The sequence below is a fragment of the Mandrillus leucophaeus genome, unplaced genomic scaffold (genome assembly GCF_000951045.1).
Source record: "Mandrillus leucophaeus isolate KB7577 unplaced genomic scaffold, Mleu.le_1.0 Scaffold403, whole genome shotgun sequence".
NCBI lineage: Eukaryota > Metazoa > Chordata > Mammalia > Primates > Cercopithecidae > Mandrillus > Mandrillus leucophaeus.
This window is the reverse complement of record NW_012104288.1, coordinates 376961-402756: the sequence shown is the minus strand read 5'-3', so window position 1 is coordinate 402756 and position 25796 is coordinate 376961. Positions and strand designations below refer to the sequence as shown.

The 25796-nt window shown below is 37.3% G+C and overlaps 2 protein-coding genes across 5 annotated transcripts in view; one reads left to right on the top strand and one right to left on the bottom strand.

The window, feature by feature from the left end:
* NDUFAF2 (NADH dehydrogenase (ubiquinone) complex I, assembly factor 2) overlaps positions 1 to 16063 on the bottom strand; it is a 245100-nt gene extending 229037 nt beyond the window's left edge. The window contains exon 1 of the mRNA XM_011992123.1: positions 15816 to 16063. Within this exon, the coding sequence (XP_011847513.1) occupies positions 15816 to 15942 (127 nt within the window). The 5' untranslated portion in view covers positions 15943 to 16063. The remainder of the gene's footprint in view (positions 1 to 15815) is intronic.
* Positions 16064 to 16119: 56 nt separating this feature from the next.
* The window catches only part of ERCC8 (excision repair cross-complementation group 8), a 93318-nt gene continuing 83641 nt past the window's right edge, over positions 16120 to 25796 (top strand). For 3 of the 4 annotated variants that reach the window (XM_011992122.1, XM_011992119.1, XM_011992121.1), the window contains exon 1: positions 16120 to 16266. Coding sequence is in view for 2 of the 4 variants with exons in the window: in XM_011992119.1 (XP_011847509.1) it covers positions 16190 to 16266 (77 nt within the window). In the remaining 2 variants the exon portion in view is untranslated. Of the gene's footprint in view, positions 16267 to 21998; positions 22005 to 25796 lie in introns of all 4 variants that reach the window. The other variant, XM_011992120.1, reaches the window with a different exon arrangement.

Below are 25796 nucleotides of genomic sequence, written 5' to 3'. Positions count from 1 at the left end.
ATTTATTCAGCTCAGGGGGAAAAAAGCGTAAACAATCTCTAGCGAAGGATGCAGTTTGTCAGTTGGACCACAAGATGGAGGCACCAGTCACCTAAAAGGAAATAAAAATAAAAGCAAAAAACAGCCTTTTAAGTGTAAAAATAACAAACCTAATTTTTTAAAAAATCAGGTACATTTCCAATTCATTTTATAAGAATGGAAATTTATTCAAACAATCAAACAGTGAAGTCTGACATATAGTTTTGAAGATACTATCTCTACCAAACCCGATTCAACTGAAAAATCTCAAAAACAACCTCGTCAACTCACTTTTATAACTCTTGCAGAGTAACTCACACAGAGTCTTCAAACAGCAACAGAAAGGAACTGCTGGACTGAGTAGTACTTTGAAAAGTGAGGAAAAATGAAAAGTAATAGCTTCATGTGATTTACACTGATGCAGATAAACTGGGTTTTACACAAAAAGAATGCAAATTGAGTTTCATAGCTATCTGATATTAACCAATCAACACTAGACACACTATTTTCCCTCATTTATTATATTCTTCAACAAATACAGTGAATCATAACAAATGCTAGGAATAGTGCCTATACACAGTATTTAAGAAATACTAATTCTCATTATTGTTATAATTGACACTACTATTCTTAATATAAAGGAATTATAAAACCCTCAAAACAAAAGGAGACAAGTAACCCTTTTTCTCTTACATGAAATATTTTCAACCTCACTTAGAAACATAACCTAGCTTAGTCACTCATCCATTATTAGTTCCATTTCTGTTAAAACGCTTCATATTTCTATGGCAGGGAAAACTAGAATTCAAGATTAAGGTTGCTTAACTTGGTAAGCATAAAGCATAAAGAACTGACAGGTACGACTGTGAACACATTTCATCTTCCTGTTTTTCTCTGTTTGAAAGTGTGACACAGATGTGGTACTATTTGTGTAAGTTAGGGAAAAGGGGTTTTTTTCCCCTTCAACAAAATACAATTAAGTGTTTAAGTGCATGAACACATATACACACGAACTAAGGGAATTCAGGAAGTGTTTGAAATAGTCTCAGAAGAAAACATAAGACATGAAATTTCAAAATGAAGATCAGAAAATTAAAAATCCAACCTTCAAACAACCCTGAGACAACAACTTGTATAAAAACTTTTAAATTATTATTTTATATTCAACAAAGTATTTTAAAGTAAGTTCAACTTTTTATAGATATCACTAAACCGAAGGCATGTTTTTGCTAAAATCAAAACATTTTAGGATATTCTATCAATCTGATGAAGCCCATGGTGATGATTACATCATGTGACCTCTGGATCTCTGATAACTAAAGAAAGTATGTTACTTACTATTGAAAAAAATTAAATGTTTGATTTTTAATTTTTTTTATCAATTCTTCAAAATATAATTGTCATACTGATTAGGAATGATCTATATTATCATTTAAAAATCTTTTTCTTAAAAGTTAGTTTATAAAACAGTAGTGCAGGGCTTATTTGGAAGAAAAAATACATCCATTTATTTCAGAGAAATGATTATGCCTTCAAATCAATTCCAGAAAAATTTAACAGTGAATCTATAATTTTTTAAATTATTCACTGCCATCTACTGGAAAAATCTGAAATGTCTTCATAATTTCCCAAATGTTAAAGAGAAAATATCACATTGAAAAGAGCAATATATGATGATCTTCCAATAGCTACTAAAATCAGAGACTTTACTTGTAATTCTGACCATTTCATTTCTTTTGATCTTTAATAACTACTTAATTGCATACTAATTCATTATAATTTTTAGCATATTTAAATCCTAAATACAAATATGTTGAGGTGAGATAATTTAAAACAGTGCAGGACTACAATTACATATAACAGTGGATAACATAGGTTTTGATATACTTATCCTAAAAGGAAAAAATAAGACTGGGTGTCTTAAGTTTGAGGCTGGCAATGAAACTATATTTACTGACTAAACCAAGTCCAAACCTGAACCACATTAGAGGTGTTATGAAACTATGAAAAGATACTCTTATTTCTAATGACAATATTTCAGTCCCTAAAGAATAATTTGGCCAATTTATCATAATAAAAAGAAAAGTATTATCTTAAGCATCTGTCTTAAGATTTTGTAAAACTAGTTAACAGAAAAACCATTTTCTATGGTTTTCTTATATTTTGTTTTGTTTTTGTTTTTATGCCTCTAGGTCCATAAACATCTCAATTCATTGAATAGCTGCTTTTTCAGCATCTACTTTATATCCAGGCACACGCATATAAAGTACATTTAAGTATTCAGAAACGTAACAATCACTTCATATTTAAAATGAGGATAATAATCCCTGGTTACATGGTTGGTATAAAAATGTGAAATAATCAGAGTTAGCACCCAACAAATAATAGCCATCATTACTTTAAGTATTACTAAAAAGATTGGAAGCTTATAAGAAGCTGAGAACAAAATGAATGAAAAAATTGTGTTTTCAATTTGTTACAAATTAAATATTAAAACTTCAGATTAAAATAGCCCACGAATCATGTTTACTTCCTTTATCTCCCAAAACCCAACTGAATTTATTAAAGAATATATGAGAGGAGATACAGCTATGCTAGAAAACAAAGGTACCATTAAAAGGTCAGAAACTAAGGCCAAAAGGTCTGAAATACATAAAACAGATGTTTTGCTTAGATCAGTAGTCAATAACTATCTGTCACATGAGAAAATTAACAAATGACATAGGATGAGATGAAAAGCAAACTTAGCAGTGCTGACTGGCCTGTGAAGCAGCACAACTGAACAGGCCTGCCGAGAAAGAATCAAGATAGTTTTCCAAAAATAGGTCCTGAGAAAACCCCAAAATTGGAGGAGCAAGGCTAAGAGCAAGTGGCAAACGTTAACAGTCAAATCCAAAAAAATTCAAAAATGCCACCAGTGCTACTACAGGGAGTCCTGATTATCACTAATGCAGGTTATACACAAAATACAGGGTTTTTTTTAAAAAAAAAAAAAAAAGAAAAATAAAACACCAAAAGAACAAATCCAAACAATAACATGTGGTGAGTGTCCCAATGAGCCCATTCCCTATTTCTCATAGGCAACTAAAACTTTCACCTAATACTGACAGTCTTAAGCTTCCCACTAGCAGGGGCTGAAAGTGAAGGAGCCCTTTATTGAGTACAGTTCTACTAAAGTAATTCTACCACAGCACTATGAGGAGCTACTGGCCTGTAATATTCACTGGGGTCTGTCTGGGTACAGACAGCTAATTTCAAGTAAATTAAGGGCTATACGGCAAAAGACATCTAAGGAGAGTCATCAGGAATCAGAAAAACAGTTTTTAAACAGATAAAGGGAGACTCTATAGAGACTTAAACTGTAAAAAAAAAAAAAAAAAGTAAACAGATCAGCTAATAAACAGAACATTATAACATTATAGAACAACCAAGAAAATGTGAATGGCTGGATATCTGATGATATTAAGGGATTTTTTTATTTCTATATATGATGATGATGTTATTGTTACATTTAAAAACAGGAGTGCTTGTGTTTAAAAGATACATACTGAAATGTTTATAGGTAAATTGACAAGATGCTTGTTACCTGCTTCAAAATAATATAGGAAAGATAACTGGGGGTTAGGAAGAATATGATATTTAACCACAAGTATAACTGTAAAAAGTAAGTTTTAGGTATGTGGAGGTTTGCTTTCTCATTCTCTCAACTTCTCATGTTTGAAATATTTTAATTCAATCATTAAAAATAAATAAAACAGTGATTCTCAAGTTAAACCAAAAGGTAAAATCCAACTAATATTCTTAAAAAGGAAGCGCAAAAGGTATAAAACACCCTTCAGTTATAAGCAAAATTTTATTTCTGATTAGCAAACCTCAATTTTAAATTATCAGCTTTAAAGTTTGGTTAATACATCTTTTGATCTGGTTTCTCAAAAGTGTTTGAGAACTTCATATTCAAAAGCCAGCATTTTCTTTTTAACTAAAAAACATAAAATATAAAATTCAGGAAATGATATTATAATGTTTGGCACACTGATAATCCAAATATATGTGTGTCTAAATATACTCACATAGAAATATATAAAGTATAGAAAATAAAGTTTGGCAGTAAATGTTTTCATAAAAACCTCAGCATAAATTTTTCTTGGCTCACAACTTTTATAAATGTATAAGTAACACTTAAAAAATTGAGATAACTTATGCAAATCAATGTGATGTACCACGTTAACAAAATGAAGCACAAAAACTGTATGACCATCTCAATAGATGCAGGAAAAGCATTCAACAAAATTCAATTTTTTCATGATAAAAATTAGTGTCAGGTATAGAAGGGATGCACCTCAACATAATGAAGGCCATATATGACAAATCCACAGTTAACATTATATTCAAGAGTGAAAAACTGAAAGCTTTTCCTCTAAGGTTAGGAATGAGACAAGGATGCCTACTCTCACCACTCCTATTCAAAAACAGAAGTCCTAGCAAGAGCAAGTAGGCAAGAAAAACAAATAAATGGCATCCAAATTAGAGAGGAAGAAGCCACAGATGACGACCTTACATATAGAAAGCCCCAAAGATTCCACATGCAAAAAAAGCTGTTCAGACTAATGAATGAATTCTGCAAAGTTGCAGGATACAAAGTCAATACAGAGGCCAGGCATGGTGGCTCATGCCTATAATCCCAACACTTCGGGAGGCCGAGGCAGGTGGATCACTTGAGCCCAGGAGTTCAAAACCAGCCTGGGCAACATGGTGAAACCGCATCTCTACAAAAAATACAAAAATTAGCTGGGCATAGTGGCACATATCTGTAGTCCCAGTACTTAGGAGGATCACTTAGGCAAGGGGGGCAGAGGTTGCAGTGAGCTGAGATCGCGTCAGTGTCCTCTAGCCTGGGTGACAGAGAGAGACTCTGTCTCAAAAAAAAACAAAGTCAACATACAAAAATCTATTGCATGTCTACTATCAACAAATTATCTGAAAAGGAAATTAAGAAAACAACCTACTTACAATAACATCAAAAAAGTCAAATACTTAGGAATACACTAAGGAAGTGAAAGACTTACACACTGAAAACTATTAAACACTGATGAAAGAAATGCTTTAAAGCAGACACGAATAAATGCAATGATATCTGATACGTTCATGGACTGGAAGAATTAATATTGTTAAAGTGTTCATACTACCCAAAGCAATTTACAGATTCAACACAATCTCTACCAAAACTCCAATTATTTTTTTCCAGAAATAGAAACAACAATCCTAAAATTCATATGAAATTACAAAAAGACACTGAGTAGCCAAAACAATTTCAAGCAGAAACAGTAAATCTGGAGGCATCACACTGTCTGATTTCAAAATACATTTAAAAGCTACAGTAATCAAAACAGTATGGTACCAGTATAAAACCAGACATGTAAACTATTGGAACAGAAGACAGAACCTAGTAATAAATCCACACATGAGGGCAAGTGAGTTTTGACAATTATGCCAAGAACACACAGCGGAGAAAAGATAATCTCTTCAAATAAATGGTATTGGGAAAACTAGATATGCACATGCAGAAGAACGAAATTGGACCCTTATCTCACACTGTATATAAAAATCAACTCAATATGAATTAAAGACTTCAATGTAAGTCCTTAAACTACAAAACTCTTAGACAAAAACAGGGTAAAAGCTTCTCGACATTGGCTTTGGCAATGATTTCTTGGATATGACACCAAAGCACAAAAGCACAAAAAGCACAAAACAACAAAAGCAAAAATAAGTCCGATTACATCAAACCAAAATACTTGTGCAAAGCAAAGGATACAAAGGCAACCTATGGAATAGGACAAATATTTTCAAACCATATCTCATAAAGGATTAAAAACCAAAATATATAAGTGACTTCTATGACTTAATAGTAAAAAAAAAAACAAACACATTGATTTTAAAATGGGCAAAGGAACTAACAGGCATTTCTCCAAAGAAAACATACAAATAGCCAACAGGTATATGAAAAGGTTCTCAATATCACTAGCCATCAGGGAAATCAAGTTAAAATCACAATAAGCTATCACCTTATACTTGTTAGGATGGCTACTATTAAAAAAAAAAAAAAAAAAAAAAAAAGACAGCAGAGCGCGGTGGCTCACGCCTATAATCCTAGCACTTTGGGAAGCTGAGGCGGGCAGATCACTTGAGGTAATGAGTTCCTTGATATTTAACAGGAAGAATTTCTAAAAGACAAAATTAACAGATGAGAGGAAAAAGTTGTATTTTCAGATACCTAAAATTTTCTAAAATCTAGTACATAGTATATATGTTAGCTAGTCTCAGATTTCAAAGAACAGTTACGCTCAAATTATCTCAGGTAACCAGGGAATACTATAAAGATACAGGAAGAAAGATGACAAACTCAACAGCTGCAAAATAGAGAGAACTGGAACATGATTTAGGACACAGCAATACCTATTGTGGTCTAATAGGAACCTTTTGACATGCTTGCCTCCCTAACTTCTTAGAAATGAACATCTATTGATCCCTAATTATTCTCATATTTTCTTCTCTCTAAGTATTATATCTATGAGTTAAAATTTCAACAGAAAAAAATTTGACCATGTTTGGTCTGTTACCAACCAATACAGAATGCCTATTTGGGGCAGAATTCTCACACCCAGTCACATCATAGGTCTTTGGCTATCTTACAGCTAATCACTTGGGACCAGAGACATGGATATGGGTATCATGATGACCTGTAAAGCTGGAACTAGTCCAAGTTACCAGCTACCTTCTCTAAAATACACAGGCAACCCTCAAAAAGCATCACAGACAATCTTCCAGTAAAAAATTTCTCACTTATATCACTAGAAATAATGATCTAGAACATTTACATCTGTGTCTACATATTCTTCATTTTCACAGAAAGGATAAATTCCTTTGTTTGTTGTCAATATGGCACATACAAAGTATGTGTGAGTATCTGAAATAATTTTATACCTACTAAATTTGAAAAAAACTTTTACTATTAAAGCTAAGATACTTTTATTCAATGTAATCATGCATTTTAAAATATATATTCATAAATACAGTAAACCATAGCATTAGGTTACATTAAAAACATTTACCAAAGCCCACATTATACATATACTGTTCCTCAATTCACAGGCTACTCCTTTTAAGCTCACACAGAATTTACTGCTTGCTTTTCTCTAGACATTTACTCACTATGTCTGCAGTAGAAACTATACCCAACAAATACATCAACCAAATGAGGACAGAATAAAAATCTTTTCAGACATTCAAAGACTCAGAAACTTTAGCCACCTTGAACCTCTTCTCAGGAGGCTACTGAAGCATATATGCTACAAAACTGTGGTGAAAGGCCCAGAATCCAGAGAATAGGATATCCAGTAGAGGGAAGAGGAAAGGGAATTATGGTCTCTGTGTAATGAATTCTTTCAGGTACTGTATGTCTGAAAAAATCTTCATTTGCCTTTGTTTTAACAAGATATTTTTGTTCTGTACAAAATTATAGGTTGACAGATTTTCTCTTTTGGTACTTTAAAGATATTGTTCCACTGTCTTCCAGCTTATATTATTTCTTTTAAAAAACCTGATCTCATTTTCATCTTTCTTCCTCTGCAAGCAATGTGTCTTTTTCACTAGCTCTATAAAAATTTTCTCTTTATCAATGGCTTTCAGCAATTTGATTATAATATGCCTTGGTGTGGTTTTCTACACTTTTTTTTTTTTTTTTTTGGAATCTGTGGATGATTTGGGGCCTGTGGGTTTATAGTTTTCATCAAATTTGGAATATTTTTGGCCATTATTTCTTCAAATATTTTTGGTCTCCAAAATGACCTTTACCCTTCATGGTATCCAATTACATATATTAGGCCACTGGAGGGTATCCCGTAGCTTGCTAATTGCTCTTTTTTTTCTGGTCTTTTTTCTCTCTGTGTTTTATTTTGGGCAATTTGTATTATTATCTTTCAATTATAAATGTGTAAGGACCTAACAATAGGTATTGAAAATACATGAAGTAAAAACTGATAGAACTGGAAAGAGTAAAAGATAAATGTGCACTCATATTCAGAGACGGTAACATACTTTTTTCAATAATTGATACAATAAGTATAAAGAAAAATCAGTATGAATATAGACAGCTTGAACAACTCTATCAAGCACCTTGGGCTAACTGACATTTACAGAACATTCAACCCAAAATAGCAAAATAGATAATACATTTTTCTCAAGCACAAATAGAACATTTACCAAATCACACCATACCCTAGGCCATACAACAATTTACAGTAAATTTAAAATAACTGAAATCATATAAAATATGTCCTCTGAATATAATGGAATTAAACTAGAAGTCAATGAAAATCTCCATCTAGAAAATCTCCAAATATTTGTAAATTAAAGAACATACTTCTAAATAAATACATGGGTCTTATAGGAAAAAATAAATAAGAAAATATATTAGTTGCATGAAAATTTCAAGATAAAAATTTGTGAAATGTGGCCAAAACAGTGCCTACAAGACATTTTAACATTAAAAATATATATTAAAAAATAAACAGCTCAAATTATGATCTCAGTGGCCACCTTAAGAAACTATAAGAACATATAAAACCAGTTGAAAGCAGAAGAAAACAATGATGATATAAGAGAAAGCGCTAAGTCTGAAACCAATGAAGAAAAAACTTACAGAGAAAAATCAGTGAAACTCAAAGCTAATTCTTTAAAATGATCAATAAAATTAACAAACCAGTCATCAGGTAGGCCAAGAAAACAAGAATAGTCACAAATTATCACTTCAGGAAAGAAAGAGAGGATATCACTACAAATCGTACAAACATTAAAAAGATAATGAAGATACATTACAACTTTATGACCGTAAATTCAACGTATTAGATAAAAAGGGCAAACTACTCAAAAGATAAAAACTACCAAAACTCACCTAAGACAAAATAGATAGCCTGAGTAGTCTTATACCTGTTAAAGATATTAAATTTGCAGGTTAAAAATGTATTATCTTTGAATTTTTAATTCCAGCCTTCCAACAAGGAAAACTCCAGGACCAGATGGCTTCACAGGCAATTTATATTTAACATGCAAGAAATAAACAATACAAATTCTTCACAACTCTTCCAGAAAATCCAAAAGAAGGAAACAAAATTCAACTTACTTTATAAGGCCAGCATTAACCTAAAAACAAACTTAGAAAACACATTAAGAGGAAGAAATGAAGATCCTGAAGAAAAACAAAATTCTTCAATAAAATGTGAGCACATCAATCCAACAATATATAAAAAGGATAATATTTCATGACCAAGTGGAGCTTACATGACAAATGCAATATTCAAGACATTCAACAATCAATCAATGCCAAATGAGTTTAAAACTTACGTCCACTCAAAAAAACTGCACAGGAATATTTATAGCAGCTTTATTCATAATCACCAAAACTTGGAAGCAACCAAGATGTCCTTCAATATGCAAATGGATAAACAGTGGTTCTAACCATACAACAGAATATTATTTAGCAATAAAAAGAAAGGAGATGGTTGGGCACAGTGGTTCACGCCTATAATCCCAGCACTTTGGGAGGCTGAGGCAGGCAGATCACCTGAGGTCAGGAGTTCAAAACTATCCTGGCCAACAAGGCGAAACCCCGTCTCTACTGAAATTATAAAAATTAGCTGGGCGTGATAGTGGACACCTGTAATCCTAGCTACTCAAGAGGCTGAGGCAGGAGAATCACTTGAACCTGACAGGCAGAGGTTGCACTGAGCCAATATCACACCACTGCACTCCAGCCTGGGCAACAGAGTGAGACCCTGTCTCAAAAATAAATAAATAAATAAATAAAAAGAAAGGAGCTCTTATGCCACAAAAAAACATGGAGGAAACTTAAGTGCATATTACTAAGTGGAAAAAGCCAGTCTGAAAAGACCACATACTGTATGACAGCAACTATATGACATTCTGGAAAAGGCAAAACTAGACACAGTAAAAAGATCAGTGGTCGCTTAGGGGTTTGGTAGCAGAAAGGGAGGAAATGAGGGTACACTAATGTAAGATATTAACAATGGGAGAAACTGCACTGGGGGAGAAGGAGTATCTGAGTAGTTTCCACTCAATTTTTCTATAAACCTAAAATTGCTCTAAAAAACAAAGTCTGTAAATTTTTAAGAGTCCATCAGTATAATTCACCACATGATCATTCCAACAGAACCAAAAAAAAAAAAAAAAACCAGCAAGCAAGCATATGACAAAATTCAACATCAATTCATAAAAGAAAGTGCTCAGCAAACGAGGTACTGGGAACTTTGTTAATTTAATAAAAGGTATCTTAAAAATTATAGCTAACACCATACTTAACAATGAAAGACTAGTGACTGGCGCGGTGGCTCATGCCTGTAATCCCAGCACTTTGGGAGGCCAAGGTGTGCAGATCATCTGAGGTCAGGAGTTCGAGACCAGCCTATCCAACATGGTGAACCCCTATTTCTACTAAAAATAAAAAATTAGCCAGGCATAGCAGCACATGCCTGTAATCCCAGCTACTCGGGAGGCTGAGGTAGGGGAATCGCTGGAACCCAGGAGGCGGAGGTTGCAGTAAGACGAGATCACGCCATTGCACTTCCAGCCTGGACAACAGAGTGAGATTCCATCTTGGGGAAAAAAAAAAAATGAAAGACTAAATGTTTTTCTTCTAAGATATGGAACAAGAAAAAAATATCCATGCTCACCACTCTTATTCAACATTATACTGGAGGCTCACCCAGGGCAGCCAGGCAAGAGAAGGAAAGAGAATGCAAATAAGTTAGAAAGGAAAAAACAAAACTGTCTCTCTCCACAGTTGATATAATTAACTACAGAGAATGTCCAAGAATCTGTAAAAAGCTTCATTCAAAAACTAGTAGGTGAGTAAAATAGGTTGCAAGATGCATGCTCAAGATGGAAAAATCTATTGTACTTCAATGTATTAGTAATAAAGAATTAGAAATTAAGTTTTTTAAAGCATCATTTATAACAACAATACTTTATAATAAATGTAACAAAACATAGCACGACCTCTATGTTGAAAACTACAAATCAGTGATAAATTTTTAAAAATGATCAAATAAAAGATCTCTATGAATTAAGTCAAACTGACTTTGACATTAAATCCCTTTCTCTTAAGTGCTACATTATCCAATTTGTCTCTCTTGAGTAGCAAAAACACTTTGTGAGGCTAGGTAGGTACTGTTATTTCCGTTTTATAGAGTAAGCTGGAGCTGCTATGGTCTAGCACACACACTCTTAGGTATGTATGTACTCATGGAAAATGAAAACTTATGTTCACACAAAATCCATACGTGAATGTTTCTTCCAGCTGTATTCATAATCATCAAAAACTGCAAGTAACTAAACTCAAATGCCCTTCAATGAGTACAATGAACAAACTGTGGTATATCCATTAACATGGAATACTAATCAGCAGTAAAAAGGAGTAAACTACTGATACACGTAATGAATCTCAAAGGCATTATGCTGAATAGAAGACGCCAGGTTCAAAAGGTTACATATGGTATAAGTATACATGTGGGACAGTCTCAAATGGAAAAATGTATAATGGCAGAGAACAAATCAGTGGTTGCTGAGGTTAGGGATGAGGAGAGATTGTGACTACAAAAAGTTAGCATGAGGGAGTTATTCAGGGTGACAGAACTGCTCTGTATCCTGATTTTGGTGGTGGTTACATGAATCACATGTGTTCAAATTTATAGAACTGTACACCAATTTTAAAAGTTAATTTTACTCTATTTTAATTTAAAAATAGAATCTAAAAAAACCAACTAATAGCAAACAGAAAAACTAAAGAAAAAAAAATGAGATACCACAACCACCTACTAGAAGAACTAAAATTAAAGACTGACCATACCAAGTGTTGATAAGGATGTAGGACAACTAGAAATCTCACACACTCCTGGTGGGAAGGTAAAACGGTACCACCACTTAGACAGTTTCTTAAGAAGTTAAACATACACCTAACAAGTTGACTCAGCCATTCCATTTCTAAATATTACATCAAAAGAAATAAAAGCATATGTCCATACAAAGACTTACACATGAATGTTCATAATTTATTTCTAATAACCCATAACTAGAAACAACCCAAATATCTATGAACAGGTGAATGGATAAACAAATTATGGTATATACATACAATGGAATATTACTCAGCAATAAAAAGAAATAAACTACTGATAAACACAAAAACATGGATGAATCTCAAAATAATTATGCTGAGTGAAGAAACTAAAAAAATAAAAAAAAGAAAAGCAGAATATGTGCTGTAGGCTTCCATTTAAATAAAATTCTAGCCAGGCGCGGTGTCTCACACCTGTAATCCCAGCACTTTGGGAGACCAAGGCAGGCGGATCACAAAGTCAGGAGTTCAAGAGCAGCCTGACCAACATGGTGAAACCCCGTCTTTACTAAAGATACAAAAAGTTAGCTGGGCAGGGTGGCGCACATCTGTAATCTCAGCTACCCGGGAGGCTGAGGCAGGAGAATCACTTGAACCTGGGAGGCAGAGGTTGCAGTAAGCCAAGATCGCGCCACTGCACTCCAGCCTGGGCGACAGGGTGAGACTCCTGTCTCCTTATTTATTTATCTCAAAATAAATAAATAAAAACAAATAAATAAAAATTCTAAAAAATACAAACTAATGTATAGTGTCAGAAATCAGATTAGTGCCTGTCCATGGAAGCAGAAGCATAAGGCAGGACTAGAAAAGGGCACACACAACAAATTGTGGATAGTGGATATGCTAATTTTTTTTTTTTTTTTTTTTTTTTGAGACGGAGTCTCGCTCTGTCGCCCAGACTGGAGTGCAGTGGCGCCATCTCAGCTCACTGCAAGCTCCACCTCCTGAGTAGCTGGGACTACATGCGATGGCCAACTCACCCGGCTAATTTTTTGTATTTTCAGTAGAGACAGGGTTTCACCATGTTAGCCAGGATGGTCTGGATCTCCTGACCTCGTGATTCACCTGCCTCGGCCTCCCTAAGTGCTGGGATTACAGGCGTGAGCCACCGCACCCGGCCAATTTTCTTGACTGTGTTGACGGTCTCACAGATACTACATATGTCAACTTACCAAATCATACATTTGAAGCATTGGCCATTTTTTTGTCAATTCTACTTCAATAAAACTCTCAAAATGCAATTGCAATTATGTAAGAAAATATACAAATGAGTGAGAATATGTAAAAATAAAATATTCATGTTATTTTAGCATAGACATGGCTGTTAATTTGAAACTTCAATGATATTGTATCTCTATAGAAATGAATGATACAAACACTGGTATAAATGTATTTTTTTGTTGTTTTTTGGGGTTTTTGTTTTTTTCTTTTTTTTTGAGATGGAGTCTCACTCTGTCACCCAGGCTGGATGGAGTGCACTGGTGTGAAATCGGCTCACTGCAACCTCCGCCTCCCAGGTTCAAGTGATTCTCCTGCCTCAGCCTCCCGAGTAGTGGGGATTACACCCGCATGCCACCATGCCTGCCTAATTTTTGTATTTTTAGTAGAGATGGGGTTTCACCATGTTGGCCAGGCTGGTCTGGAACTCCTGACCTCAGGTGATCGATCCACCCTTGGCCTCCCAGAGTGCTGGGATTACAGGCAAAAGCCACCGCACCCAGCCATAAATGTATTTTTTAATGGGCAAAAGATTTGAACGATACTTCACCAAAGATCTGTAGATAGCAAATAAGCACATGAAAAGACTGTCAACATACTCAGGCATTAGGAAAATGAAACTTAAAATCACAATGAGATACCACTATACATCTATCAAAATGGCTAAAATAAAAATAAAAACACACCCAAAAATCGGATAATACTAAGTGCTGGTGAGGGTGTGGAAACAACTAGAATTTTAATGCATTGCTGACAGGAATACAAAATGGTACAACCACTTTGAAAAACAGTTTGGTAGATTCTCATAAAGTTAATCATACACTGATCACACAACTCAGTAATCCCACTACGAGGTATTTACCCAAGAGATATGAAAACTTACGTTCACACAAAATCCTGTATGGGAATGTTTGTAGAGGCTTTTGTCACAATCACAGAAACTGGAAACATCCTAATGTCCTTCAGCTTGTGAACAGATAAACTGGCAAACCTATACAATGGAATACTACTGAGCAATAAAAAGGAACAACTACTGAAACATGGATGAATCTCAACTACATTATGCTATGTGAAGCAAGCCAGGCTCAAAAGTCTAAATCCTGTATAATTCCATTTATATGATATTCCAGAAAAGGCAAAACTATAGGCCCATAAAACACATCGGTGGTTGCCAAAGGGTGTGGGAATGAACTACTAAGGAGTTAGAGGAAATTCTGATGGTGATGGAATTATTCTATTACTTGAATCCAGTGATGTTACTCTGTACTTATTTGTCAAAAACCATAAAACTGTACACCATAAAGGGTGAATGTTACTGTATGTAAATTATATTTCAATTTTTAAAAAACTCAACGTGACAGTTTGCATATTTTTTAAATTTTACTGACAACTTACGGAAAAGAAACATCTCTCTGCTTGCAATCTGTCAAGAAATACTTAACACCATGCTAGGTTCTTTGTAGGCTTTTTGTGTGTGCGTGTGTGAGACATATTCCCTGCCTGACAAAGGAGCTCATTGGGGAAACAAGACTAAATATTAAAATAAGTTACAGAAAAAGGCTAGGCAAAAAAAATAAATTAATAAATTGAGTGATAAATCACAGAATACATTTTATATATGTGGGAAATGAATGGCACATAATTTTGTAAAGGTCTTAGTGCTTCTCAACATTACTGATCTTATATTATCTCTAATTTTCAAGTGAGGATGATGAGACTTGGAGAGGACAAGTACTTTTTCCGTGATTCTCGAGCTATCAGGTGTCAAAGCTGAGATTCTAACCCACCCCTTTTCGCCCAAAGCCTGACATCTTCTGCATGTGGCGATGGAACAACAGAAAAGAGGTTACGACGGCGGCTACACAGTGTGATTTCAATGGACAGCAACGCCTCCTTAGTCCCCAAACAACCCGCTCAACTACTTGGCACGAATCCTACACAGAAACACCATGATTAGTGCCAAGTTTCTTAAATTGAGCTCAACGGGGTCTTGGAATGTAAACTCCAGAGAAAGGAATCAGCGAGCCTTATGGGGATACGGACCCACTTCTGACAAGTCTTGGTAGTGAGGAAGGCGCATGGGGCCAGCGCCGGAGCCAGGGTGCCACCGAAAAGGGTAAACACCAAGAAAGAGGACACCCGAGGCCCTGAAGATACTCCTCTTCAATTACACCACTCAGCTCTGGGTCACAAGGCGGGGCACAGCGTACGAAAAACCTCTTCCCTGGCCCTTCCTAGCCCCTTTGGTGAAAGATTTGCGTGGACTTTTCCCCGCCTCCGTCGCCGATCCAGGGCTAAAACTGAGGCTCCTCTACCGGCGTGGCTGGGAGGAAAGTGATGTGTGCCTTAACAGCGCGAGCAGCCCGGGGCACGCCGGGGGAAAGCGCTGGGTCGTAGGGACCGCGGTCGCACGAGGCCGGGCCAAGGCGCCCAGAGCCGGGCCGGGTAGGTCTCCGATGGCAGAGTGAAGGGGTCGACAGGGGCCAACGAACTCCAGAAATTCCCTCCGGTGACACCCTAAGTGTCTCATGATGCGTTAGTTGACTAGGGGCTCTCACTTTTCCCTCCTTTACTGACCACGCAATCGCTGCCCTCGCCCCCTCCTCACCTCTCCAGTTCTTGTACTGCGGGATGCAGTAGTATTTGTTCCCGAATTGGTCCGTGCCCACGTGCTCCTTCACTTCCCTTGACAGCGATCTCCACAAGGCGCGGAACAAATCCTGAGACCAACCCATGCCGTCCACCCAGTTTCCAGCGCTGCCAGCAGCAGGATCCGCAGTAGGAGCAATGCTCCAGCACCCAACCCAGCTCACTGAGGCGGAGAGGTCAAGCCGGCCTCCATCCTGGAGCCCTTCTAGTAACGACGCTCACCATTGGCCGGATGTATCACAGCCTGACCAATGGGAGACTCTGCTGTTCCAGTCCCGCCCCTGAGTTCTGTCATGGCGACGTCCAGTACTCCAGCCGGTGTGAGGACACGCTATGCTGGGGTTTTTGTCCGCGCGACAAACGGGTTTGGAGGACCCTCTTCGCCTTCGGAGAGCAGAGTCAACACGGAGGTAAAGAAAACCTTACTTTTTGGCTAACAGGCCAGTTAGAATCTGGACCAATAACTGTAAACTTTGCCCCACACTTTCCCGTCTCATCGCTCTCCTGCCACCAAACTCTTATTTACCCTCTAATGCGGTGTGGCTTGCGAAAATAGGATCCCTTTTATTTACTGGTAACAACTTGCAGGCGAGGGGCGGCGAGGGGCGGGGGTGGGGGGGGTGGTTCGCCCGCGGGCTCAGATGAAGATATTATAAACCTAAATAAGGATACTTCGTTGTACTGTATTCCTTCTCTCTTAAGTTACTGATAAGAATAACTGCCCTCCAAGTACTCGTTCATTCATTCAGTCTGCATATTTAGTGAGTTCCTACAGTGTGTCAGGCAGCCTATTAAAAAGGCAGAGGACACAGGCCAGGAATTGAACAAAGTTCAGAATGACTAGAGCGGAGAATTGGGGTAGGGACCATTGACAAGAGATGAAGTAGACAGAAACTGGATGAGGAAGAGCCATGTGTACTTGGGTAGAGGTGTGAAGATGAGAATAAGGTAACAGCTATTGCATTTTGTTTTCTGCTTGGAGAATGGGTTGCAACTGAGAACAACAGTGGTAGCCAAGTTAGGTAACTGTTGTGATTACACTTGTCCGGGAGAGAGTTGATGGAAGTCTGGGCCACAGAGTTCCCAAGTAGAATAAAGATAGTGGAGACATTTGAAAAACGTCTAAGAAATAGAATCAGCAGTCCATGGAAATTGATTGGATACGTGAATGACGAAAAGGGAAGAATGATTAATGATTCCCAGATTTATGTCTTGTATAAGAAGTTGAATGTTGGTAATATACTCTGAGAGAGGGTTTTCCAAAGGAAAGAAGCAAGTTTTACTTTTAATTTTGCCCACGTTAATTGAGGAACCTTTGAAGATATTTACTTGGACAGTGGAGAACACCGTTGCATATGAGTTCTGCGTTCCGGAGAAATTTAAATATTAGTTTCCAACATTTTATCTGTTACGTTTTCAGTGTTGTGAAATATCTCTGAGAGTTCCTTTAATGTGTTTTTTTGCCAGTGTCACTTCCTCTGACACATCATCAGCCTTTCATCACAACCACTTTTCCTCATTTATGTCTGTAAGTTCACCTTCACTGATTTCCTCAGTCTGCATATCTAGAATGTCTCAAATGGTGGCAGTGTCATTGTTCCCACAATCAGCATGTTCCCACAGGCAGCTATTTTTTTCATTTGCTCCATTTTATGTTTAATGCAAGTTTCACTTCTAGTATTATCACTCTTTTAATGCATTTTCATTCTTTTGGCCAATTTCCTCTTTTAATCAGTAAAATTCCACGTGGGCTTATCTTAAGGGCACAGAAATATTAATAACAAACCTACGTGCTTTGCAGCCTGTGTGTGAACTTAATAACAGATGCACAGTGACCAATCACCCACAGACTGTGAAAGAAGCAAAATTGCAAACTGGTCACTAATTTTGATTCATTTATGTAATTACAGAAATGTTATTTATGTAATTATTTGTGGACTGAAAAGCTAGTAGCAAACTTTTATGCTATTTCTCACAGTTAACAAACTGTGGTAACTGAAATTCATATCAGACTGAGCCAAGTGAGGATTGCTTATATGTTTAAGACAAAGTATAATTTTTTTTTTTTTTTTTGAGACAGGGTCTTGTTCTGTCACCCTGGCAGGAATGCAGTGGTGCAATTACAGCTCACTGCAGCCTCGACTTTCCAGGCTCAAATGATCCTCCCATCTCATCCTTCTAAGTAGCTGGGACCACAGGCACGTGCACACACACCTAGCTAATTTTTAAATTTTGTGTAGAAATGGGGTCTCCCTGCGTTTCCCATTCTGGTCTTAAACGCCTGGGCTAAGTGTTCCTCCTGCCTTTGACTCCTAAAGTGCGGAGATTTTATGTGCGAGCTACCATGCAGCCTAAAATTTTTTAAAAAATATTTCCATCATTAAGTGATGTTTTTGCTTAATTGAACAACTGTATAGTTCCATTTTATTCATAGGAGATGTCTACTGTTCTTCCTTGTCATCACATAAGGGCAAAAGCATGAACACTGATATGCAGTGTTCACAATTTACACCCTCTAAAAAAATTTTACAACTTTATTGAGGTATATTTGACATATGATATACTGCACATTAAATGAGAATATACAATTTGATGAATTTTGACATATATTTACTTTTGAAACCATTACCATAATCAAGAGAACATCCATAACCCTAAAAATTTTTTCACGGTCCTTTATAATCCTTCTCTCCCTTCTTTCTCTGCTTTACCCTCTTCCTTCTCTAGAAACCACTAATCTGCTTTAGGTCACTATAGTTTGCATATTTAGAATTTTATATAAATGGAATCTTTTTTGTCTGGCTTCTTTCACTCAGCATAATTACATTATTTTGAAATTTCTCCATGTTATTGCTTGTATCAATTCCTTTTTATTGCTGTGGAGTATCCCACTGTGCGATATACCATAGTTTATCTAGTCACTTGTCAATGGACATCTGAGTTGTTTCCGGTTCAGGACTAATACATTTACAGCTGCTCTGAAAACTCACGTATGAGTCATTGTATGAACATATGCTTTTATTTCTCTTAAGTTGATGCCTAACAGTGGAGCTACTAGATATATCCTTTACATTTTAAGAAACTGACAGTTCTCCAAAAGCATTTTCCAGTCCCACCACTATGAGAAAGCTAGCTGCTCCATGTTTATGTTTCCCCTTTCCTGCTTTCATTTGACTATTTGAACATTATTTAGTATTCTATTTTATATACTATAATTTCAACTATATCTTTTTGTATAATTTTTTAGTGGTTGCTCTAGGAATTATAAAATACATACTTTGCATTGTCTATTTTGGGTCATTTCATTGTTTTACTACTTCATTTGGCATGTAGAAACCTTATCAACCTTTCCCCTGCACCATATTTATTGTTGTCTTATATTTTATATTTACATACATTATATACTCCATCAGACATAATTTTTTTCAACCATCAATCATATTTTAAGGAAAAGAATAGCCTATTATATTTAACCAGATAGTTATCATTTCTGTTGCTGTCTCTTTATTCCTGATGTCTGAAATTTCCTTCTTATATCTTTTTCTTTTTCTTCTCTCTGAAGTGCATAGTTTATCAATTTTTTAAAGAGTAGGTCTGCGGCAGGAGGTGGCCGCAGCTACAGCACGAGCGTGGTCACGTGGCCGCTGGTCACCGCCACCACCCCCTCCAGCTGTGTTCTCTTTCAGGTTGGGCCGGGCCCTGCCGCTTCTGCAAGCGCCTGGCTGACTGAGGGAGACAGAGAAAGAGGAGGAGAGGAGGAGGAGGATTCAAGGAAGAGAAGCTAGGGAGTCCTTCTGCGCCACAGTGATATCAGTATCAAGATAAAAGTGTGGAATGGGAGAAAAATTCTCAAACCTGAAAGAAAATCTGGAGATGGTGTTTTTCCAGCAGCTCGGTTGAGGGAGAACTTGGCTTGTCTCTGTTTCTTGATTCCTCTTCAATTTCTGTTTCTTAACCAAGACTTGTGTTTGAAGAACTGTATTGTACTGAGCCTAAGTCATTTTTAATCTATAACAGGAACATGCATTTTCACATGTCAACTGGATTTGTGGACCAATAAATTTATCCCCAAAGAGATGGGGTCTCACTCTGTTATCCAGGCTGGAATATAGTGGCACAATCATAGCCCATTGTAGCCTCCATCTCAAGGACTCAAGGGATCCTCCCTCCTAGGCTTCCCAAGTAGCTGGGATTACAGAGACAGGGTCGCACCATGTTACTCTGACTGGTCTTGAACTCCTGGCCTCAAGCAGTCCTCCCACCTTGGCCTCCCACTGTGCTGGGATTACAGAAATAGGAAAGCATATCCTTAAATTCATGTGGAATCTGAAGGGAGCTCAAATAGTCAATACCATACAGTCTTGAAACAGAAGAACAAAGCTTGAAGACTCACCTCTTCTGATTTTAAAACTGATTTTAAAACTTACTACAAAACTACAGTAATCAAATACAAAAAACAGTGTTGTACTAGCATAAGGAAGACATATAGACCAATGAAATAGAAGAGAGAGCCCAGAAATAAAACCTCATGTATATGGTCAAATGATTTTTTTCCTTTTTCTTTTTTTCTTTTTTCTTTTTTTTTTTTTTTGAGATGGAGTCTCACTCTGTCGCCAGGCTGGTGTGCAGTGGCACGATCTCAGCTCACTGCAGCCTCTACCTCCCGGGTTCAAGCGATTCTTCTACCTCAGCCTCCCCAGTAGCTAGGATTACAGGCGCCCACCATCATGCCTGGCTAATTTTTGTATTTGTGGTAAAGATGGGGTTTCACCATGTTGGCCAGGATGTTCTCAATGTCTTAACCTTGTGATCTGCCCACCTCGGCCTCCGAAAGTGCTGGGATTACAGGTGTGAGCCACTGCGCCCAGCCGGTCAAATGATTTTTAACAAGAGTGCCAGGACTATTCAATGGAGAAAGGATAGTCTTTTCAACAAATGCTGCTGGGAAAATGGAATATCCACATGTAAAAAATGAGGTTGAACCCTTAACTAACACCATATACAAAAATTAACTCAAAATGGATCAAAGACATAAATGTAAGACCCAAAACTATAAAAGTCTTAGAAGAAAATAAGGAAAAAATTTTATGACAGTGATTTATTCAGCAGTTATTTATTGGGTATGACATCAAAGACACAAACAACAACAACGTAGAGGACTATGTGAAAATTTTTAAACTTTGTTAATCAAAAGACACTGTCAATAGGGTGAAAAGACAACCACAGAATGGAGAAAGTATTTGCAAATTATATATCTGAAAAGGGTTATATAAAGCATATATGGAGAATTCCTACAACTCAACAACAAAACAAACAGCTTGATTTGAAAATGGGTGACTTGGAAAAACATTTCTCCAAAGAAAATATGCAGATGGCAACAGGTAGACCAAAAGATGCTCAGCATCACTGATCATTAGGAAAATCCAAATCAAAACTGTAATGAAATACCCTTATACCCGTTAGAATGGCTACTATCACATCAAACAATAATATGTTTTGGTGAGGACATGGAAAAAATTGGAACACTTGTGCACTGTTAGTGGGAAGGTAGAATGGTACAGTTACAGTGGGAAGCAGTATGGTGGCTCCTTATAAATATTGAAAATAGAATTTCCATATGATGCGGTGATGCCACTTTTGGGTGTATCCCCAAAATGGTTGAAAACAGGGTCTTAAAGAGATAATTTGTACACCCATGTTCATACCAGCATTATTCACAATAGCTGAAATATGGAAGTGTAAACTAAAAATAAAACTTCAAGCTTCTTAATTGTCTGAATGAACCCATCCTCTCAGCCAAGAGCATTCCACAGTTCAGGACATGATGGGGAGGGGGCGATTAGGCATTCCCCATTATACTCTCCCTTTGGAATTCAGGCACAACTGGCCAGCATTAACATTAAAACAGATCTTACGACTTTTTGTAGCAATAAGACACTGAATTCCAGCCTGACTAAAGTAAAGCATCACATGACAGATAGCAGGCCCTAGGAGAAATTGAAGTATTTTGCCCCAAAATATATTCCTTTGACATATTTTAAAATGGCCCTGTAAAACTGTCTCTTATAGGCAGAATCTACATTCTGTAGAGAATGCGTTTCCCTTTCTAGGTCTTTTCTTTGATTCTGGAGAGTTATCTGAGTCTTTCATCATTTTAAGTCTCATAAGAAACATTTACAATCTATTCTTTCTGAAGCCTGCTACCTGGAGGCTTCATCTGCCTAATAAGAACCATGGTCTCTACAAACTCCTTATCTTAACTCAGACACTCCCTTATATGGAATTTTAGGTGTTTATTTTTTATTTTTTATTTTTTATTTTTTGAGCACCCAGGCTGGATTGAGTGGTGTGATATCGGCTTACTGCGGCCTCTGCCTCTGGGCTTCACACGATTCTTGTGCCTTAGCTGCCTGAGTAGCTGGGATTACAGGCATGCACCACTATGCCTAGCTAATTTTTTGTATTTTTAGTAGAGATGGGATTTCACCATGTTGGCCAGGCTGGTCTTGAACTTATGACCTCAAGTGTTCCACCTGCCTCAGCCTTCCAGAGTACTGGGATTACAAGTGTGATCCACCATGATCCGGCCTCACTCCAGCTTTTTGTATTTTCAGTAGAGACAGTATTTTGCCATGTTGGCCAGGCTGGTCTTGAACTCCTGGTCTCAAGTGATCCGCCTGCCTTAGCCTCCCAAGATGCTGGGATTACAGGCATGAGCCACCATGCCCGACTGGGTTTCTGGTCTTTAGGTAAACTCTTTTGACAAGTTGCCAATTGGAAAATCTTCGAATCCACCTGTTAGCAGTGGTGAATCTATATGGGTCTGCAACAACTTGATTCTTGCCTCTTTGGAGGAAAGAATTTTGCTGAGGGGCAGTAGTTGGTTTAAGGCAGAGGGAGAGACTGAGGCAAGTTTTAGAACAGGAGTGAGAATTTGTTAAAAAGCTTTAGAGCAGGAGTGAAAGGAAGCAGTACACTTGGAAGGGCCAGACAGGTGACTTGCAAAATCCAAGTGCCCTGTTCATCCCTTGACTTGGGGTTTTATACATTGTTATGGTCCTGGGGTTTTTGCTGAAGTTGTGCATGTGTTCACTTGAGGAATTTTTCTCTTACCTATCGAGCGTTCCCAGTGGAAGGTCGTGTAAGAGGCCATTTTGTCTCTGAGTGGGCCTGTTTGAGATCTTACTGAGAAGTGGATAACACCAGCTCCGAGTGTTTTCTATTAGGACACTATCTTCCTGGTGCTGGCTGTGACCACTTATCATTTTAGAGAGGCAGTTTAACAACCACCTGACCATCACCTCATGGTCGCCTGACAGTCCTAGGGGCAACAGGTGGTGGGGGTGTGTGTGGGGGTTGCTCTCATGCCCTGTCTGTATCTGCCTAACCACCTACTCTAACATACCTATGAGCAGGAAGCCTCCACTTTGAGTTTTTGAGTTGTTCTGCCTTTCCTGACTGAACCATTGTACATCTTACATGTATTGATTGATGTGTTACGTCTTCCTAAAATGTATAAAACTGAGCTGTAGCCTGACCATCTTGGATACATGTCGTCAGGACTTCCTGAGGCTGTGTGTGTCAGAGGCATGTCCTTAGCCTTGGCAAAATAAACTTCTAAGTTGAATGAGGAAAAAAAAAAAGAGTAGGTCTAATGGTTTCTGAAAAGGAATCTGCAGCCATTCAAATCATTGTTTTCCTATAGGTAATTTATCATTTTTCTCTGGTTGCTTTGAAGACTTTGTCTTTAGTTTTCAGCAGTTTATGATGTGTCTGGTTGCAGATCTCTTTGGATTTATTCTAGTTAGGGTTCATTCTGCTTCTTGAACTTGTAGACTTATATCTTTCCGTAAACTTGGGAACTTTCCAGCCATTTTTTCCAATATTTTTTCAACACCACACTCCCTCTCCTTTTAGACCTCCAGTGACATAAATGTTAGTGATTTTATAATTGTTCCTCTGGTCTCGAAGGCTCTGTTCTTTTTCCCTCCAATCTTTTTTCCTCTATGTTGTTAGACTGTATAATTTTAATGGATCTGTCTTTAAGTTCACAGATTCTTTCCTCTGCCATCTCCAATCTGTTAGTGAATACATTAAGTTAAAATAATTTTATATTGAAAACTAAAATTTCCATTTGGTTTTTATTTATGTCTTCTATTTCTTTGCTGAGACTTTCTATTTTAACATCTGTTTCAAGTGTGTGCCCAATGACTTGCTCAAGCTTTTTTTTTTTATTTTTAAAAATGGGGCCTCACTGTTTTTCCCAGGCTGGTCTTGAACTCCTAGGCTGAAGTGATCCCCTTGCCTCAACTTCACAAGAGTCGCTGGGATTACAGACTCGAACCACCATGCCAGTGTTGCTCAAGTTCAAGCATTTTACAATAGTTACCTTGAGTCTTTATCAGATAATCTCAACACCTGCGTCATCTCAGCTTTGGCTTCTTTTGTTTGTCTTTTCCCATGCAAGTTGAAATTTTCATGGTTCTTTATATACGGGGAAATTTTGGATTACATCCTGGACATTTTGAATACTCTGGGTATTGTTTTAATCTTATGAAGAATGTTGATATTTTTGTTGTAACATTTAATTAGCAAGATTAGGTTCAGGCTACAAGAACCTACCTACTTGTATGGACTGTAGTTTTAATGTTAGCTCAGTTTTCAAAGTCTCTTAATATCTTCCCTAGGTGTATGCCATTCAGTGGTCAGACTGTGACCTGAGTGGTTAGTTCAATATTCAAAATCTTTTGTATACTACTCAGGGTTAGATCTATGCATGCCTCACTCAGGGATGAGTTCTAGAGTTTATAAACAACTTTATGGGATCACTTTCCTGAGCTGCTTCTCTGTGATCTCTTGGATACTTCCCAATTTTCTGGGACTCCCTGTTTTGGCCATCTAGCCAGAAACTTTAGGGGCCACTTACCCTGTTCTGCCATACACTACCATGTTTAAGCCCAAGTCTGGGCTCAGAAGTGACGAGAGAGGCAATAAGCAATGGGGATTGCCCCTACCCTCTTGGAATCGGGGCTGTGATGAACAGAGAAAACAATTTCCCTCCCTCAGAGTTCCGGCTTCTGCAGGCCACTGTGTCTAGCCGTAGCCATTTCTGTCATGTGATTGTCTGTGACTATTTACTTTTCAGAGTCCTCAAGTAGCTGTCTATGCATTTTGTTTGTTTTTTACAGTAGTATGACCCAGAACTGAAGTATTGAAATAATGAATGAAATGACCAAATTCAGTATCACAACTCATAAAACAAGAATTTAAAGTCCAGTAATGTAAGGAAAATGATAAGAGATTAGGAGGGTAGATTCAAAAGATCTAGCAGGCAATAATAATTCCAGAAGAGCAAAACAAACAAACAGTAATTAAGAAAAATAATTGCAAAAAGATCTGGATTCGCAGACTAACAGGGCTCCCTGAAGTCCAGACAAGATTGATAAAAAAGACATAAAAGTATGTATACCCAATAACTTATCTAGCAATGAAGAAGAAATTATTAAAAGCTTCCAATGGTAAAGAATTTACCATTCACAAAGGTAAAACATTCCATCGGTAGTTCTAGAGACTAGAAAACACTGGAATGATAACGACTAACAAAAAAAGGGTATCGAAGCCTGTAATCCCAGCACTTTGGGAGGCCAAGGCAGGCAGATCACTTGAACTCAAGAGTTCGAGACCAGCCTGGGCAACGTGGCAAAACCCTGTCTATACTAAAAATACAAAAATAAGCTGGGCGTGCTGGCGGGTGCAGTGGCAGGTGCCTGTAATCCCAGCTACTCATGTGGCTGAGGCACGAGGATCACTTGGTGGAGGTTGCAGTGAACCAAGACTGTGCCACCGCACTCCAGCCTGGGTGACAGAGCAGGACTCTCTCAAAAAGCAACTAAAACTTATCTAAAAATAAAAAAAAGAAGTATTACAACCCAGAAATCCA